The sequence below is a fragment of the Eurosta solidaginis genome, chromosome 2, assembly GCF_040869045.1.
Source record: "Eurosta solidaginis isolate ZX-2024a chromosome 2, ASM4086904v1, whole genome shotgun sequence".
Taxonomy (NCBI): Eukaryota; Metazoa; Arthropoda; class Insecta; order Diptera; family Tephritidae; genus Eurosta; species Eurosta solidaginis.
The window spans coordinates 306,461,439-306,481,250 of NC_090320.1; the positions used below are offsets into that span (position 1 = coordinate 306,461,439).

General features: G+C 37.5%; 1 protein-coding gene across 5 annotated transcripts in view; it reads right to left on the bottom strand.

Annotated features, from left to right (window-relative positions):
* Naprt (nicotinate phosphoribosyltransferase) overlaps positions 1–19,812 on the bottom strand; it is a 56,449-nt gene that overhangs the window by 20,596 nt on the left and 16,041 nt on the right. For 4 of the 5 annotated variants that reach the window (XM_067768939.1, XM_067768934.1, XM_067768937.1 and 1 more), the window contains exons 3-4: positions 570–740; positions 209–335 (exon numbers count right to left, since the gene is read on the bottom strand). In XM_067768939.1, the coding sequence (XP_067625040.1) occupies positions 209–335; positions 570–740 (298 nt within the window). The remainder of the gene's footprint in view (positions 1–208; positions 336–569; positions 741–19,812) is intronic. The other variant, XM_067768938.1, reaches the window with a different exon arrangement.

Genomic DNA, 19,812 nt, shown 5'->3' on the forward strand with positions numbered 1-19,812 from the left:
ATGGGGAAGAATTGGGAACATAATATATAAAAAAAAGCAAATTGAAAAAAATTAAAGCGAAAAAACTGTTTCTTATGGCTTAGCTTCTGTTTCGGCTGAATATCGAAACGTTCTCATTTTTCCAGAAATTTGGGTTTCAAGTAATTATTGCAAGTTTTGATGGAAGCATCTAACAGCTAATACGTATCAATTAGCAGTGACATATTACCTTGGAAACGCTACTGTGCCTTCATCAATGGCGTATAAAGTAACATCTTTTGCTGTCAATCTCGATAAGTAATCAAAAAATTCATTTTCTACACCTTCGGGTAATGTCTGCCTGAGGTAGTCTATATCTAAGAGATAAAACCAAAATAAATAATTTCAATATTAAAAACAAACAGAATAAATGTTCATTCCTAGGGTGTCCGTTATTTCCCAGCTTGACCTTTTTACATTTTTAAGAATTTGTTTGTTTGTAAAAAGTACCATCATACTATATAATTTGTTTTGAGATTTAAGTTTGTAAATAACGGACACCCAAACACATATGTATGTGTGTATGTATGTACGAGTTGCATATCACTTACCGCTTTCAGAATAATGAAAACTATCCAAAAACTTTAGACATTCCTCCAAACCCGCGAAAATGGTGAATTCTCCATGAAACGGATTCGTTCGAAAGAACAAATCAAAAACGGATTGGTCGTCAATTTTCCCCGACTTCCAATAAGCATACGCCATTGTTATTTGATATAAATCTTGAAAAAAAGTCAAAAAGTATTTTATCAACATGAAGATAGACTACAACTTTTTATATGATTTTCTCTTTTATTTGATTACAATTCATTATTTCTTAGGTACTACTATTACTGGTGTCAAATCAGCGCTTTGTAACAAATTAAAGGAAAAGAAGTTTTTGAAGAGATTACAGAAATAAAATAAATGTAAGGCGCGATAACCTCCGAAGAGATCTAAGGCCGACCTTCTCTTCCAATTTGCGTCTTGATTTTCCCTACAAATTGGCCGGACGGGACCTACATGATTTTATGCCGACTCCGAACGGCATCTGCAACATTTTTTCGTTTCAAATAAGAAAGAAACTTCTTTCTAAATCGATTGATATAATGAGGCCCCTGTACTTTTCGTTGTTCCTCAATAAACATAATTAAAAGTTTAACTACTAACAACTATTACTAAAAATTTAAATTGAATAATATATTCGTATGTATTTTTTTTCGAGTCTGAGGTTTGTGGAAAAGTTTAGGGATCACTTCACATGCCTTTACTTTTTGTTTATTATACGTGCTAGTTATCCCGGGATTGCGAGTATGTTTGGATGAGTTTAATGTATATACTTTAATTCGAAAGTGGCGCTGGTAGACGTAGTGATCCGTATATGTTTATATCATAAAAGCTAATTTGCTAGATTTCCAATCAGTTTGAAGGTGTGATTTAATAGCTTAGTGGGTAATGCAATCTTGAAGAATTTCATTTGTATATTTAAGCATTTTTGTTATATACGGTAGGGTTCTTATTATTTTTATTTAACTTTGTATTTTAGTTACTTTGAACTTTGTAATTTTAAAATGTTTTATCAATATTTTAATTTTCAATATTGATTTTTCAATTTTCAAAAATGTTCATTATTTTGAAAAATTTTAAATAAAACATACGCATACATGTAGGCGTATTGAAAAATATAGTTTAAAGTTTTTATAAATTAAAACGTGGTTTCAATCTCCACACTGGCGATCCTGCCAGGAGCTTTGTGTCGCAATATTGAATGCTGATTTCTACGCATAATAAATTTTACAGCTTAATGCAATTAAGTATCAAACCAAGGAATTACTTCCAATCAACCAACAAAAAGAAAGGACGAATATAAAAATAATGTGAAATTGATGAGCGAAAGAATAAAAAATCGGTAGAAACAACTTGATGAAACCCAAACCAAACGTCGACAATTTGACTAAATTTAAAAAAATGAAATATTGAACGATTTGACGATTTGTGATAAATTCTAACCCAATTGCAATTTAACAGAAGTAGAAAGCGAAGAAGTAAATACATATGCAAGTGAAGCCAATAACAACAACGATAAATAAAAATCTGACATAATCAAATCAATCAGATTGTAACGCAAATCAAGTCGCTGGAACTATTGGTTATTGATCTATAAACAGAATGGCCTCTGCTGGGGTTTCCTGTATTTGTCAGTTGGAAACATTTGTTTAGTATTGTGTGAAGCTACATATTATATATACATATAAGTAGTGAGAGAAGGTAGACATCAATTTGCAATTCGTACGCTACTTGCTTTTCAATTAAATTAACGCTACAAGTACTGGGTTGACATCTTCATCAGCTGACCAAAGGAATTGTGGTTAAATGGTTATTAATAATCCACTCAAAAATATAACCATCCACAGAAAATTAATATATTACAAGCATATACATAAAAAACTGGTAAAACAAACAGAGATCTCACCACAATATCGGTTCATATATAGACTAAAGATCAATGAAACATCAAATCAGATACGTAAATTAAAAAAATTTATATTTAGTATTGTCAGTGTCTGGCTGACAAAGTCAATCTGATAGCGTTGAGGTCCACAGACAGATAATTAAGCGATAACGTTTCAGCGTGAGCGTAAAAAAAACAAAAAACAACAACAGATAACAAAGTCTTTGCGGGAGGTGTGTCACCCAACGCTGCCTATTATCGGTGCTATTTGTGCTGCAACTCTACGACGTATTATTTTGAAGTCTGTTGGTGTGTAGAAACGCAGCGTGAGGAAAGTGGAACAACTAAACAAAAACACTTATCAGAGCGTATACAAAAACTACAATAAAAGCAGCAATCATTAAACAAATATCAACCAAAAAGAGCTGGAAGCAGCAGCAACAGCAACAACTACAAACACAACACCATCAAAAGCCATTGCATAAATATCAGTTACGACAACAAAATAAATATCCGCAAGTATTTGAATAATAATATCATCTTTTATGTATGTATGTTAAAATATAGATATATTATTATTATTATTATTTTAAACTCCTTTTTTATAGATTTACTAGCTTATTTTACTGTTTTGTTAGTGAACTCTCTTGTTATTTAATTCAATATGTTTCGTTCACCACAACATAATACACAAACATCTACACTTTCTAATAATTTAAATGATCCATTTATAAATATACCAAATGACACTTTACAACAAAATATTACAAATCAGTATGATAATTATAATCAAAATGAAATTTCAGCAACTTCAGTCAAACTTCCACAATTTTGGACTAGTTGTCCAGAAGCGTAGTTTATACATGCTGAAACACAATTTAGTACCAAAAATATAACACAAGAGAATACCTAATACGAACACATTATAACAGTACTTCCACAAGAAGTAATAGTAACAATTTTAGATTTTATCCAAAATCCTCCCCTCACTAACAAGTTTAGTGAACTTAAAAAAGTTTTGATAGAAAAACATTCACTTAGTGAAAATTCAAAACTAGACAAAATTTTAAATGATTCAGAAATGGGTGATCCAAAGCCCTCTGAGTTTTATCGGTCATTAATTTTATTAGCTGGTTCCAGAGCTGTAAAACTGTGCAATCATTTGAAATTTTAAATCATTGATTTAAGAATGCCTTGCTAAGGAATGTGGCTTAAAAATCAATCCATTCTTCATTCAGTAGTGGAAAAAAAGACTGCACTCCTGAACTCATTCGAAGAAAGAATGAAGGAATTGAATGAAACACAAACATTTTTCAACACAGAATACGCATTCAAATGAATGCAGCCTTTGCTGCGTGTGCACACACTTTTCTAGTACCAATCAATTATGAAAAATCTCGTACATGCACAAAACCCTCTCAAATATCACATGGTTGCATTTAATTAAAGCAACTTCAAAATATCAACACAAAAATTTAATTATTGTCAGTGATGATCAGTTTTTTCCATATTTAAATGATAATAAAGAACGAAAAATTAACTGGAAAAATATTCCTATTGAAATTTTGCTAAAAATTTAATAATAAAAAAAGCAAATGACAAATATTTCAACATCCCTGTTCCGAAAATTGTCATCGTTCTAAATAAGTGTTGCCAAGGTGTCATATAAAAGGCTTGCATTAAAAAGTACTAGCCTACATTCGCACGTTCTCAATTGGTGACTAAATAATTGAAGAAAAGCCAATACATTATAAAAGCTGTTAAGTTCCTCCATATATTCTTCCTAGCGGTATATGGTCAAATATTGTATCTATACTGGTTTGTGAGTATGCAAATTGCAATAGCAATATACTATTTTGTAAGAAAAATATTCTTCTAAACACAATTGTTTGTAATCACAGTCATTTAAAGTAGGCTCTATAGGTAGTTGTAGCCTTTTTGATAGCAACGAAATTAACTTTGAATACAAATCTGCTCAAGTAAGATTGAATTCAACCAAAACAATTTCAATCTTTTACCAATGCCGAGAGTTTCTCCCAATGGAACATTTTTTTTTTGTGGAACAGATGAAGGAAAACGGGGAAGGTGAATCAGGCGAATAGAAACAGCCTGAATCGCCGTAGGACGATGCCATGGAAATAGATATATGTTTATCGAAATTCTCGGAACTAGAAAGCTCCAACGAAATCGCTGATAGACCTATGCACTCTGATGTATTTAAACGACTTAAAATCAAGTATCTGTTTTGTTATATTATCGACAAAAAATATCCACAATTTACTCTATTTGGTCAATGCACAATGTGTTCATTCACAAAATCCATTTTACAACAATAGCAAAATAAGTAGGACATTTTGACATATAGCATAGAAAGCAATAGATTGTCTTTGCGAAGTTTCAGCCAAATTCGTCTATATGCTCATGTCTTTGGAATACTTTATATAATCAAGAGCCCTGTGGTTTTATGTAAGCGAGTTATCCGCGAGATTTACCTAAAAAGGAAACCAATCAACTCACAAGAGCCTAAAATTGTTTGATCTCACACGATTAATTAAAGAACCCAGAATCAACCCAATTACGAAGTATACAAAATCTGCTATGAAGTACTATTTCTTATATGTCTTATGTTCGGACACAATGAAGATGATTTAAGACTTTCCTGGTTTATAATGAACTACTTGTTTGTTTGTTTTCGAAATGGTACCATAGCAATATACTAGTAAATGTTTCTTTCTTTTCAGTTTCTCTTAAAGAAACATAATAATTGATATTCAATAATTATAAGCCGGTGTTAAGCTCATGATTTCTTAAATATTAAACTACTTGAATAATTAGAAGGGGCTAATTTTCCTATTGACCAATTTTACGCCTTTTTTGCACCCAACTCCTAAATTGATTTAACATATTGTAACGAATTTGCTTGCAAATCCTCTTATTTGCAATCCTCTGCTAAGTTCGAATCACTAAACTGTTGAATAAATAACTCCAATTTGTAATAATGCAAAGTGGCCTTTATTAAAGTACTTCACAATAACAAACTGTGCAACGTATAGCTTGCTTAATAACCACACTGATTGATAGCTCAATGAAGCTCTACTATTCAAAATAACACTGCTATTGCTCGCTAGATATCGTCTTAATCAAACTGCTTGACAACTCAAATCAAACTGAATTACTTCTTACTCGCTGGCGCCGCTTTTATAGTTTACGCTGCATACTTCTAGGCTCTTCGATTTCCAGAACTTACTAGTTGTTTCGGCTACAAAATCGCCAGCCACAACTACGTGCACAAATTATTGCTCACTCTTGTGACAACTCAGATAAGATATATGCATGTGTTTGTGCATTGCCGCTCCGCTGCTCGTATACGTACATATGTGTAGAGGCAATTATTTATTCGTTTATGTAGATACATAAAGATTGAATTATTGATGTGAATGTTTGTAGTTTACAGTCTCTCGCGCGCACATAGGCATATAAGTAAATGCATCTGTGTGTGACATCTCTCTGGGCTGCCTTATATATGTGTATACTTGATTTGATTATTAACGTAAATACTGCTTGGCATGGCCTTAGCATCGCCTTAGTGATGGGATAATTTAGTGATGCTAATATCCGTGACACTGCCCTCCACCTAAGTCTGATCGTCCCGATCAGACAAATCTCTCGATCTAAACGTTGCTAGCCTTTCCAAATGGACCACCTTCATTTTGGTTCGTGGTTTACCGATGGTTTGTATGCGGTACACTACATCGTTGATTCGTTTTACAACTTTGTATGGACCTTCCCAGTTACACTGCAATTTTGGGGACAAACCTTTTTTTCGTTGTGGGTTGTATAGCAGCACCAAATCTCCTTCCTGAAACCCTTCCGAATTAATTGCTTTATCGTACCTTGCTTTCATCTTGTCACTCATAATCTTTGCTCGTTGCCTTACCAGATTGTGTATCTCTCTCAGCTCTTCTTCCAAAACACCAGTGGATTTCTTGACATTCCTCTCCGCATCGACATCTATCCCATACTTCAAATCAGCTGGCAGTCGAAGGTCATTGCCAAAAATTACCTTTGCGGGAGTTCGGCCCGTTGTGTCATGTACTGCCGATCGGTAGGCCATCAAGAATAATGATATGTGTGTATCCCAGTCCTTATGGTACTTGTCTACTACTTTCCTTAAATGCTCCTCCAATGTTCTATTGAAACATTCCACCATACCATCGGACTGAGGATGCAATGCAGTTGTCCGTGTTTTCCGAATGCCCAGCTTCTTGCACATTTCTTGGAACACAGCTGATTCAAAATTCCTGCCTTGGTCAGAATGTAACTCCATTGGTACACCATACCTTGCAACCCATTCGTTTTTAACCACTTCTGCTACTGTTTCTGCTTCTTGGTTTGGGATTGGGTATACCTCTGGCCATTTACTGAAATAATCCATAACCACCAGTACGTATTTGTTTCCGCGGTTGCTAGTAGGAAATGGACCTGCGACATCCATGGCGATCCTTTCAAATGGCGCGCCTGAGTTATATTGCTTCATCTGGCCATGACTTCGTGTTCTGGGCCCTTTCGCTCTGCTGCAAACCTCGCAGTTCGCAATCCACTCAGTGACCGACTGACGGCAACCAACCCAATAGAATTTCTGTTTAATCTTCTCGAGCGTCTTCGTGATTCCAAGATGACCTCTGCTTGGACCATTATGCAGCTCGCTGAGCACATCAGGAATCCTCTTTCTGGGAACAACAATCAGTTTATTATTGTATTTACCATCCTCACTCTCCCATACTCGATGAAGGCAACCGGATATCAATTCTAAACTGTTCCACTGTGCCCAATATGACTTCGCAATGGGACTCTCTGCTGACATCTCTTCTCTGTTTGGTCTTTCATTTCGTTCGAGACCTTGCATAACACGTGACAGATCTGCATCTTCTAGCTGGCACTTTCTTAGCTGTTCCTTGTCCCATTCATCTGTACATGTTATAGTCATTAGCCGGACGTCTATAATTTCTTCTTTAGCCTCGGCTTTTGAACAGTGCTTGCATTCCAAACTACATGGTCTTCGTGACATTGCATCGGCATTTCCATGGGTACTACCTTTTCGATGCTCAATGGAAAAGTTATAGCTTTGTAGTCGCTCGATCCACCGTGCCAATTGTCCTTCCGGATTACGGAACTGCAGTAGCCATTTTAAAGCTGCGTGATCTGTCCTGACACGGAATCGCTGGCCGTAGAGGTATTTGTGAAAATGTTTAACGCACTCTACCAATGCCAACAGCTCTCTCCGCGTAACGCAGTAGTTCCTCTCTGGTTTTCCAATCGAACGGCTGTAATATGCAACTACCTTCTCCTGTCCATCGACCAGTTGTGATAAAACGCCTCCTATAGCATATCCACTCGCATCTGTATCTAGAATAAATGTTGCTCCTGGAATCGGATATGCTAACATTGGGGCAGTGCACAAACACTCCTTCAATGTTTGGAAAGCCACTTCTTGCTCCTTCTTCCATTCAAAAGCTTTATTTTTTCTTGTGAGCTCATGGAGGCTATGGGCTACGCTGGAAAAATTTTGTACAAATCGGCGGTAATATGTGCACAGCCCAAGGAAACTTCTTAATTCATGTAGGTTCTGTGGTCTTGGCCAATCCTTTACAGCCTCTATCTTTTCGTTCGCAGTGCATATGCCCTCTGTCGTTACCTTGTGACCCAAATAATTTACTTCCTTTTTAAACAGCGCACACTTTTTGGGACTTAACTTCAGACCAGCGCCAGCTATTCTTTGGAAAACTTCCTCCAAGTTCTTAAGATGTTCATCGAAATTCTTGCCCAATACGATGATGTCGTCCAGGTACACCAAGCATGTTTTCCAATGTAGTCCTTTCAATACCTGATCCATGAGTCTCTCGAAAGTAGCTGGTGCATTACATAGTCCAAAGGGCATTACTGTAAATTGCCAAAGACCATCTCCGACGCTGAAGGCTGTTTTCTCTTTGTCTTCCTCATTTACCTCCACTTGCCAGTAGCCGCTTTTCAAGTCCAGTGTGGAAAACCATTTCGTACCAGAGAGCGAGTCCAGAGTGTCGTCAATTCTTGGCAATGGGTAGCTATCCTTTTTCGTAACGTCATTCAACTTCCGGTAGTCCACGCAAAACCTCATTTTTCCATCCTTTTTCTTTACAAGTACTACCGGTGAGCTCCAGGGACTAGCTGATGGTTCGATGACGCCGCTGTCGCTCATTTCTTGTATAATTTGACTCACAACTTCCCGCTTCGCCAGTGGAACACTACGTGGAGCTTGACGGATCGGCCTCGCATCTCCAGTGTCAATTTGATGTTTCACAACGTTGGTGCGGCCTGGTTTAGAACCATCCTGGTCAAATATGTTCGCGTATTTTAGGAGCAGTTGCTTTGCCTTACTCTGATATGCTTCCCCTAGCCCCTGCGTCCATGCCGTGATGTCATTTGAAAGATTAGTATTACTAGCTGAAACGTGTTCCTGGAGCTGTTCACAGTTAATAACTACTTCAGCCTCTTGGCATCTTCCCAAAATAGCTCCTTTAGTCAGTTTGAGTGGTGAATTGAACTCATTGAGTACTCTTACCGGAATACGTCCATCTTGTTTTGTCATAGCCAGGGTTTTTCCTACAAGTATGTTCAGTGCTGATTTGTTTGCTGCTTCGACAACCCACAATTTGTTTGTCCCACAATCTCCATCAACCTTTGCCCAGATGACTGCTTCGGATTTTGGTGGTATTCGCTGACTCTCTTCTACCAGCACTCGTTTACTGCTGTAGCCTCTCTCGTAGCCGAAATTAAGTGATACATCCATGTTCTTATATCGCATCGTCTTGCTTTGCATGTCGATCTTGATGCCCTGGTCGATTAAGAAGTCCACTCCAATTATGATTTCGTCAACAATCTCTGCCACTATAAAATTGTGTACTACCGTGGCGTTCCCAATTGCGACTTCACATGATACTTTTCCTAGAACCGTGCTGTTTTCTCCAGTGGCTGTACGCAATCTTGCTCCATGCAATGGTGTTATCTCCTTGTTGACTAAATCCGCTCGAATGATGGAATGAGATGCACCCGTATCTACAGTCAGTAAACGTTTCTTTCCATCCACATGTCCTCCGACCGTAAGATTGTTTGACCTTCTTCCAATTTGTGAGATAGAGATTATGGGGCATTCAATTGAGGGAGCCAGCTGTCGCCCCTTGCGGCTGACTCGCTTTAGTTTAACGATTGAGTGGATTTGGAGATTTGCTCATCTCCTTCAGCTCTGCGTTTACGGCCACCCACATTGTTGGAGCTATTGGCACCGGTGCTGCAATGTCGTGCAATATGACCTGGGTTGCCGCACTTGAAACATTTAATAACTCCGGCATTTTTCTGTTGTGATCCCTTCAGTGCTTCCAAAATTGTGTCTACCCATTCTGGCCTTTCTACTTCTACACGATGAGCCTTATATGCTGGTTTACTCAATAGGGCGGCAGTTTCCTGAGTCAATGCATGTGATACCGTTTCAGCAAATGTCAGTTTTGGGTTCGCGTATGTAGCTCGCTTCGTTTCCACGTCTCGTATGCCATTTATAAAACTCTGGATTTTTACCCTCTCGGTGTATTCCACGGGTGCGTCCGCATTTGCGAGATGAGCCAACCTTTCAACATCTGAAGCAAACTCCTGCAATGTCTCATTTGCTTTTTGGTAGCGGTTTTGCAACTCAATTTGGAATATCTGTTTTCTATGCTCGCTTCCGTAACGTCGTTCTACAGCAGCCATCAATGCTTCATAGTTGTTCCGCTCTCCTTCGGGAATCGTCTGTAGGATTTCGGCTGCTGGCCCTTTCAATGCCACGAACAGAGCTGCAACTTTATCTTCCACATTCCAGTTGTTCACTGCTGCGGTCTTCTCAAACTGTAGCTTAAAGACCTGGAAAGGAACAGAACCGTCAAAGGATGGTGTTTTTACCTTTGGATTACTCGCTGAAACTGCTGGACGATTTAGTTGTAACTGCTCGATACGTCCTCTCAAAGCATCCACCTCGGCCTCGATTTTATCCTGTCGACCACTGAAGCCTTCATGAAACTGGGTTAGTTTTTCTTCCATATGCGCTTCCAGTTTAGATGATATACGGGCTTCCTGCTCTTCTAGTTGTGTGGAGATCTGAGATGATATCTGTGCTGAAATTTGTGCTGACATTTCCGAAATACGCGTTTCTTGTGCTTCAATCTTTGATGTTATACGTGTCTCTTGGGATTCCATCTGTGATGACATATACGTTTTCTGTTCTTCTAGTTGAGATGACATATACGTTTTCTGTTCTTCTAGTTGAGATGACATATACGTTTTCTGTTCTTCTAGTTGAGATGACATATACGTTTTCTGTTCTTCCATCTTGGATGTTAAACGTGTCTCCTGCGATTCCAGCTGAGATGCCACTGTCGATGTTTGAGCAGTTATTGCAGCCAATATCATGTTCAAGTCTGTGCTCGTAACTGTCTGCGATGTTTCGTTTTTCTCTTCCATTTTTGTTGTTGTTTCGTCCCCATCAGGATAAAAGACAAACTCGTCCACATCAATTCCTTGCGACTCCATTACCTCTCGTAGCCGTGCTTGAAGTTCGATCTTATTGCCAGTTGTATTTAATCCACGGTTTTCCAACTCCTTTTTCAGTTGCTGGATCTTCAATTCACTGAACTTTGCCATGTCCAAGTTGTATTCCCAATCTTCGGAATTTATTCAACAATTCCTCTTCTGACACCAATTGTAACGAATTTGCTTGCAAATCCTCTTATTTGCAATCCTCTGCTAAGTTCGAATCACTAAACTGTTGAATAAATAACTCCAATTTGTAATAATGCAAAGTGGCCTTTATTAAAGTACTTCACAATAACAAACTGTGCAACGTATAGCTTGCTTAATAACCACACTGATTGATAGCTCAATGAAGCTCTACTATTCAAAATAACACTGCTATTGCTCGCTAGATATCGTCTTAATCAAGCTGCTTGACAACTCAAATCAAACTGAATTACTTCTTACTCGCTGGCGCCGCTTTTATAGTTTACGCTGCATACTTCTAGGCTCTTCGATTTCCAGAACTTACTAGTTGTTTCGGCTACAAAATCGCCAGCCACAACTACGTGCACAAATTATTGCTCACTCTTGTGACAACTCAGATAAGATATATGCATGTGTTTGTGCATTGCCGCTCCGCTGCTCGTATACGTACATATGTGTAGAGGCAATTATTTATTCGTTTATGTAGATACATAAAGATTGAATTATTGATGTGAATGTTTGTAGTTTACAGTCTCTCGCGCGCACATAGGCATATAAGTAAATGCATCTGTGTGTGACATCTCTCTGGGCTGCCTTATATATGTGTATACTTGATTTGATTATTAACGTAAATACTGCTTGGCATGGCCTTAGCATCGCCTTAGTGATGGGATAATTTAGTGATGCTAATATCCGTGACAATATGTATCTGATGGCAATGAAAGTAAACAAAAAAACAAGTAAGGAAGGCTAAGTTCGGGGGTAACCCAACATTACATACTCAGTTGAGAGCTATGGAGACAAAATAAGGGAAAATCACCATGTAGGAAAATGAACCTAGGGTAACCCTGGAATGTGTTTGTATGACATGTGTATGAAATGGAAGGTATTAAAGAGTATTTTAAGAGGAAGTGGGCCATAGTTCCATAGGTGGACGCCATTTAAGGATATCGCCATAAAGGTGGACCAGGGCTGACTCTAGAATTTGTTTGTACGATATGAATATCAAAGGAAAGGTGTTAATGAGTATCTTAAAAGGGAGTGGGCCTTAGTTCTATAGGTGGACGCCTTTTCGAGATATCACCATAAAGGTGGACCAAGGGTGACTCTAGAATTTTTTTGTACGATATGGGTATCAAATGAAGGGTGTTAATGAGTATTTTAAAAGGGAGTGGGCCTTAGTTCTATGGGTGGACGCCTTTTCGAGATATCGCCATAATGATGGACCAGGGGTGACTCTAGAATTTTTTTGTACGATATGGGTATCAAATGAAGGGTGTTAATGAGTATTTTAAAAGCGAGTGGGCCTTAGTTCTATAGGTGGACGCCTTTTCGAGATATCGCCATAAAGGTGGACCAGGGGTGACTCTAGAATTTGTTTGTACGATATGGGTATCAAATGAAAAGTGTTAATGAGTATTTTAAAAGGGAGTGGGCCTTAGTTCTATAGGTGGATTCCTTTTCGAGATATCACCATAAAGGTGGACCAGGGGTGACTCTAGAATTTTTTTGTACGATATGGGTATCAAATGAAGGGTGTTAATGAGTATTTTAAAAGGGAGTGGGCCTTAGTTCTATGGGTGGACGCCTTTTCGAGATATCGCCATAATGATGGACCAGGGGTGACTCTAGAATTTTTTTGTACGATATGGGTATCAAATGAAGGGTGTTAATGAGTATTTTAAAAGGGAGTGGGCCTTAGTTCTATGGGTGGACGCCTTTTCGAGATATCGCCATAATGATGGACCAGAGGTGACTCTAGAATTTTTTTGTACGATATGGGTATCAAATGAAGGGTGTTAATGAGTATTTTAAAAGGGAGTGGGCCTTTGTTCTATAGGTGGACGCCTTTTCGAGATATCGCCACAAAGGTGGTCCAGGGGTGATTCTAGAATTTGTTTGTACGATATGGGTATCAAATGAAAGGTGCTAATGAGTATTTTAAAAGGGAGTGGGCCTTAGTTCTATTGGTGGACGCCTTTTCGAGATATCGCGATAATGGTGGACCAGGGGTGACTCTAGAATTTGTTTCTACGATATGGGTATCAAATGAAGGGTGTTAATGAGTATTTTAAAAGGAAGTGGGCCTTAGTTCTATAGGTGGACGCCTTTTCAAGATATCGCCATAAAGGCGGACCAGGAGTGACTCTAGAATTTGTTTGTACGATATGGGTATCAAATGAAAGGTGTTAATGAGTATTTTAAAAGGGAGTGTGCCTTAGTTCTATTGGTGGACGCCTTTTCGAGATATCGCCATAAAGGTGGACGGGGTGACTCTAGAATTTGTTTCTACGATATGGGTATCAAATGAAGGGTGTTAATGAGTATTTTAAAAGGGAGTGGGCCTTAGTTCTATAGGTGGACGCCTTTTCGAGATATCGCCATAAAGGTGGTCCAGGGGTGAGTCTAGAATTTGTTTGTACGATATGGGTATCAAATGAAAGATGCTAATGAGTATTTTAAAATGGAGTGTGCCTTAGTTCTATTGGTGGACGCCTTTTCGAGATATCGCCATAAAGGTGGACCAGGGGTGACTCTAGAATTTGTTTCTACGATATGGGTATCAAATGAAAGGTGTTAATGAGTATTTTAAAAGGGAGGGTTTAGTTCTATAGATGGACGCCCTTTCGAGATATCGCCATAAAGGTGGACCAGGGGTGACTCTGGAATATGTTTCTACGATATGTTTATCAAATGAAAAGTGCTAATGAGTATTTTAAAAGGGAGTGGACCTTAGCTCTATTGGTGGACGCCTTTTAGAGCTATCGCCATAAAGGTGGACCAGGGTGACTCTAGAATTTGTTTCTACGATATGGTTATCAAATGAAAGGTGCTAATGAGTATTTTAAAAGGGAGTGTGCCTTAGTTCTATAGGTGGATTCCTTTTCGAGATATCACCATAAAGGTGGACCAGGGGTGACTCTAGAATTGTTTTGTACAATATGGGTATCAAACGAAAATGCTAATGAGTATTTTAAAAGGGAGTGGGCCTTGGTTCTATGGGTGGACGCCTTTTCGAGATATCGCCATAATGATGGACCAGGGGTGACTCTAGAATTTTTTTGTACGATATGGGTATCAAATGAAGGGTGTTAATGAGTATTTTAAAAGGGAGTGGGCCTTTGTTCTATAGGTGGACGCCTTTTCGAGATATCACCATAAAGGTGGACCAGGGGTGACTCTAGAATTTGTTTGTACGATATGGGTATCAAATGAAAGGTGTTAATGAGTATTTTAAAAGGGAGTGGGCCTTTGTTCTATTGGTGAACGCCTTTACGAGATATGGCCATAAAGGTGGACCAGGTGTGACTCTAGAATTTGTTTCTACGATATGGGTATCAAATGAAGGGTGTTAATGAGTATTTTAAAAGGGAGTGGGCCTTAGTTCTATAGCTGGACGCCTTTCCGAGATATCGCCATAAAGGTGGTCCAGGGGTGACTCTAGAATTTGTTTGTACGAAATGGGTATCAAATGAAAGGTGCTAATGAGTATTTTAAAAGGGAGTGGGCCTTAGTTCTATTGGTGGACGCCTTTTCGAGATATCGCCATAAAGGTGGACCAGGGGTGACTAGAATTTGTTTCTACGATATGGGTATCAAATGAAGGGTGTTAATGAGTATTTTAAAAGGGAGTGGGCCTTAGTTCTATAGGTGGACGCCTTTTCGAGATATCGCCATAAAGGTGGTCCAGGGGTGAGTCTAGAATTTGTTTGTACGATATGGGTATCAAATGAAAGGTGTTAATGAGTATTTTAAAATGGAGTGTGCCTTAGTTCTATTGGTGGACGCCTTTTCGAGCTATCGCCATAAAGGTGGACCAGGGTGACTCTAGAATTTGTTTCTACGATATGGTTATCAAATGAAAGGTGCTAATGAGTATTTTAAAAGGGAGTGTGCCTTAGTTCTATAGGTGGATTCCTTTTCGAGATATCACCATAAAGGTGGACCAGGGGTGACTCTAGAATTGTTTTGTACAATATGGGTATCAAACGAAAATGCTAATGAGTATTTTAAAAGGGAGTGGGCCTTGGTTCTATGGGTGGACGCCTTTTCGAGATATCGCCATAATGATGGACCAGGGGTGACTCTAGAATTTTTTTGTACGATATGGGTATCAAATGAAGGGTGTTAATGAGTATTTTAAAAGGGAGTGGGCCTTTGTTCTATTGGTGGACGCCTTTTCGAGATATCGCCATAAAGGTGGACCAGGGTGACTCTAGAATTTGTTTGTACGATATGGGTATCAAATGAAAGGTGTTAATGAGTATTTTAAAATGGAGTGTGCCTTAGTTCTATTGGTGGACGCCTTTTCGAGATATCGCCATAAAGGTGGACCAGGGTGACTCTAGAATTTGTTTGTACGATATGGGTATCAAATGAAAGGTGTTAATGAGTATTTTAAAAGGGAGTGGGCCTTAGTTCTATGGGTGGACGCCTTTTAGAGATATCGCCATAAAGGTGGACCAGGGTGACTCTAGAATTTGTTTCTACGATATGGTTATCAAATGAAAGGTGCTAATGAGTATTTTAAAAGGGAGTGGGCCTTAGTTCTATTGGTGGACGCCTTTTAGAGATATCGTCATAAAGGTGGACCAGGGTGACTCTAGAATTTGTTTGTATGATATGGGTATCAAATGAAAGGTGTTAATGAGTATTTTAAAAGGGAGGGTTTAGTTCTATAGGTGGACGCCATTTCGAGATATCGCCATAAAGGTGGACCAGGGTGACTCTAGAATTTGTTTCTACGATATGGTTATCAAATGAAAAGTGCTAATGAGTATTTTAAAAGGGAGTGGGCCTTAGTTCTATTGGTGGACGCCTTTTAGAGATATCGCCATAAAGGTGGACCAGGGTGACTCTAGAATTTGTTTGTACGATATGGGTATCAAATGAAAGGTGTTAATGAGTATTTTAAAAGGGAGTGGGCCTTAGTTCTATTGGTGGACGCCTTTTAGAGATATCGCCATAAAGGTAGACCAGGGTGACTCTAGAATTTGTTTCTACGATATGGTTATCAAATGAAAGGTGCTAATGAGTATTTTAAAAGGGAGTGGGCCTTAGTTCTATAGGTGGACGCCCTTTCGAGATATCGCCATAAAGGTGGACCAGGGGTGACTCTAGAATTTGTTTGTACGATATGGGTATCAAATGAAAGGTGTTAATGAGTATTTTAAAACGGAGTGGGCCTTAGTTCTATAGGTGGACGGCTTTTCGAGATATCGCCATAAAGATGGACTAGGGGTGACTCTATAATATGTTTGTACGATATGGGTATCAAATTAAAGGTATTAATGAGGGTTTTAAAAGGGATTGGTGGTAGTTGTATATGTGAAGGCGTTTTCGAGATATCGACCAAAATGTGGACCAGAACATCATCTGTCGCGTACCGCTATTTTATTTATATATGTAATACCACGGACAGTATTCCTGCCAAGATTCCAAGGGCTTTTGATTTCGCCCTGCAGAACTTTTTCATTTTCTTGTACTTAATATGGTAGGTGTCACACCCATTTTACAAAGCTTTTTTCTATAGTTATATTTTGCGTCAATAAACCAATCCAATTACCATGTTTCAACCCTTTTTTCGTATTTGGTAGAGAATTATGGCATTTTTCGTAATTTTCAATATCGAAAAAGTGGGCGTGGTCATAGTCGGATTTCGACCATTTTTTATACCAATACAAAGTGAGTTGAGATAAGTACGTGAACTGAGTTTAGTAAAGATATATCGATTTTTGCTCAATTTAGCGTGTTAACGGCCGAGCGGAAGGACAGACGGTCAACTGTGTATAAAAACTGGGCGTGCCTTCATCCGATTTCACCCTTTTTCACAGAAAATAGTTGTCATCCTAGAATCTAAGCACCTACCAAATGTCACAAGGATTGGTACATTTTTGTTCGACTTATGGCATTAAAAGTATCCCAGACAAATTAAACGAAAAAGGGCGGAGCCACGCCCATTTTGAATTTTCTTTTATTTTTGTATTTTGTTGCATCATATCATTACTGGAGTTGAATGTTGACATAATTTACTTATATACTGTAAAGATATTAATTTTTTTGTTAAAATTTGATTTAAAAAAAATTTTTTTTTTAAGTGGGCGTGGTCGTTCTCCGATTTTACTAATTTTAATTAGCACACGTATAGTAATATGAGTAACGTTCCTGCCAAATTTCATCATGATCTCTTCAACGACTGCCACATTACAGCTTGCAAAAATTTTAAATTACCTTCTTCTAAAAGTGGGCAGTACCACGCCCATTGTCCAAAATTTTATTAATTTTCTATTCTGGGTCATAAGTTCAACTCACCTACCAAGTTTCATCGCTTTACCCTTCGTGGGTTTTGAATTATCGCACTTTTTGGGTTTTTCGAAGTTTTCGATATCGAAAAAGTGGGCGTGGTTATGGTCCGATTTCGTTCATTTTAAATAGCGATTTGAGATGAGTGACCAGGAACCTACATACCAAATTTCATCAAGATACCTCAAAATTTACTCAAGTTATCGTGTTAACGGACGGACGGACGGATATGGCTCAATACTGGCTCGATACTGATGAGTTTGATATATGGAAGTCTATATCTATCTCGATTCATTTATACCTGTACAACCCACCGTTATCCAATCAATGTTAATATACTCTGTGAGCTCTGCTCAACTGAGTATAATAACCTTGGAGAAAAAGTATTTAGTACTGAATGGAAAAAACGTGTGCATTCATTTCAAGTTTACATTCATAAAAGATTGGGAATGGTTCACACATTCACACTCTATATTGAATTATATTTTACCATTCAATAACGCACACACTTTAGCCTTGAGTTAAAGTATTTTAAGCCATTCAGGAATGGAGACTTATAATATGCAACCAAAAAATCACAAATTTTTAAAAGAATGTTGAGAGAATGCACACTCAATTGATTGAATCTTTTTACAGCTCTGGCCGGTTCAAATTTTAGTGAAAATATTTTAAAGAGAATTTGGTTGAAAAAATTCCCAAAAATTTAAATGCCATTTTGGCTAGCTCAAGTTGTGACAATATTAATGAGTTAACAAAATTAGCAGATACGCTATCTAGAGCTTTTGAGGTTAAGAACTGAATTTTAAAATTTTACAAACTAAACAACAAAAAGATGATGAGTTAGATCAACTTGTATCTGATTCCCATTTTAAATTTTAATATTTGGGGTGGAATTTCAGGAGAAACTCCTAGGCCATTTGTACCGAGTAATTTGCGAAAGACAGTATTTGATATTTTACATAGAATAGCACATCAGGGTACAAGAGCTACACGACGGCTCATAGTTAAAAAATAGTATTGGCCTAATATGAATAAGGATATTAATATTTGGTCAAAAGAGTGTCTTAATTGTCAAAAGTCTAAAGTTTATCGTCATACAAAATCCCCTCTTGTCAAAATTCAAATTCCCAAGAATAGATTTGAACACATCGATTTAGATATAGTTGGACCATTACCTATTTCAAAAGGACATTGCTATATTTTAACGATTATTGAAAGATTTACCCGTTGGCCTGAGGCATATGCATTAAAAGATATTTCAGCAACTACAATTGCGAATAAGTTTCTTAGAGAATATATGTCTCGGTTTAGAGTTCCGTTAAAGATAACAACTGACCAAGGTAGCCAATTTACATCGAAATGGTTTTCAGAGTTAACTAAATTACTTGGTAGTCACCAAATTACAACATCCGCATATCACCCTCAAGGAAATGGTATGGTTGAAAGGTTTCATAGACAATCAAAGACTACTATAATAGCCAGAGAGGACACGAATAATTGCTATGACGAGTTACCTGTCATATTATTTGGTTTGCGATCTATTTACAAGAAGATATTTCGCCTACACCAGCGGAAATGGTTTTCGGTCAGAATTTACGTTTGCCAGGGGAACTTGTTGTGCCATCAGCTAAAAATTTCTCATCAACTGAAATTTTAAGTAATTTACGTGAACATTTTCGAAATGTTGGATCAAATTTAAGTCATCATAAAGATTCTGATACTGGAATTTACGTTCCAAAATATCTTCAAACTTGTAAATTTGCATTTGTTCGAGTCATTAACAAACATTCATTACAACAACCATATGAAGGACCTTACAAAATTGTGGAAAAAGACCAAAAATGTTTTAAGCTTGAAATAGATAATAATACTAAAACTATACCTATTGATAGATTAAAACCTGCAATAATTAATGTTAAATTTTTCTTTCATTTTAATGGAGGGTTCTTATTATTTTTATTTAACTTTGTATTTTAGTTACTTTGAACTTTGTAATTTTAAAATGTTTTATCAATATTTTAATTTTCAATATTGATTTTTCAATTTTCAAAAATTTTCATTATTGTGAAAAATTTAAAATAAAACAGACGCATACATGTAGGCATATATGTAATACTCCTATATTGCTACAAAAGGCTAGGTACATTCCCAAACATCAGAGTGCCGATATATTGCTTTTAAAACGTTATTGTATTTGTATTCAATAATCGAATGTACCTAAATTTGAATTTTTTCTTGTCACACTTATGCTGCTACAATCACAAAAATTGTATAGGCTG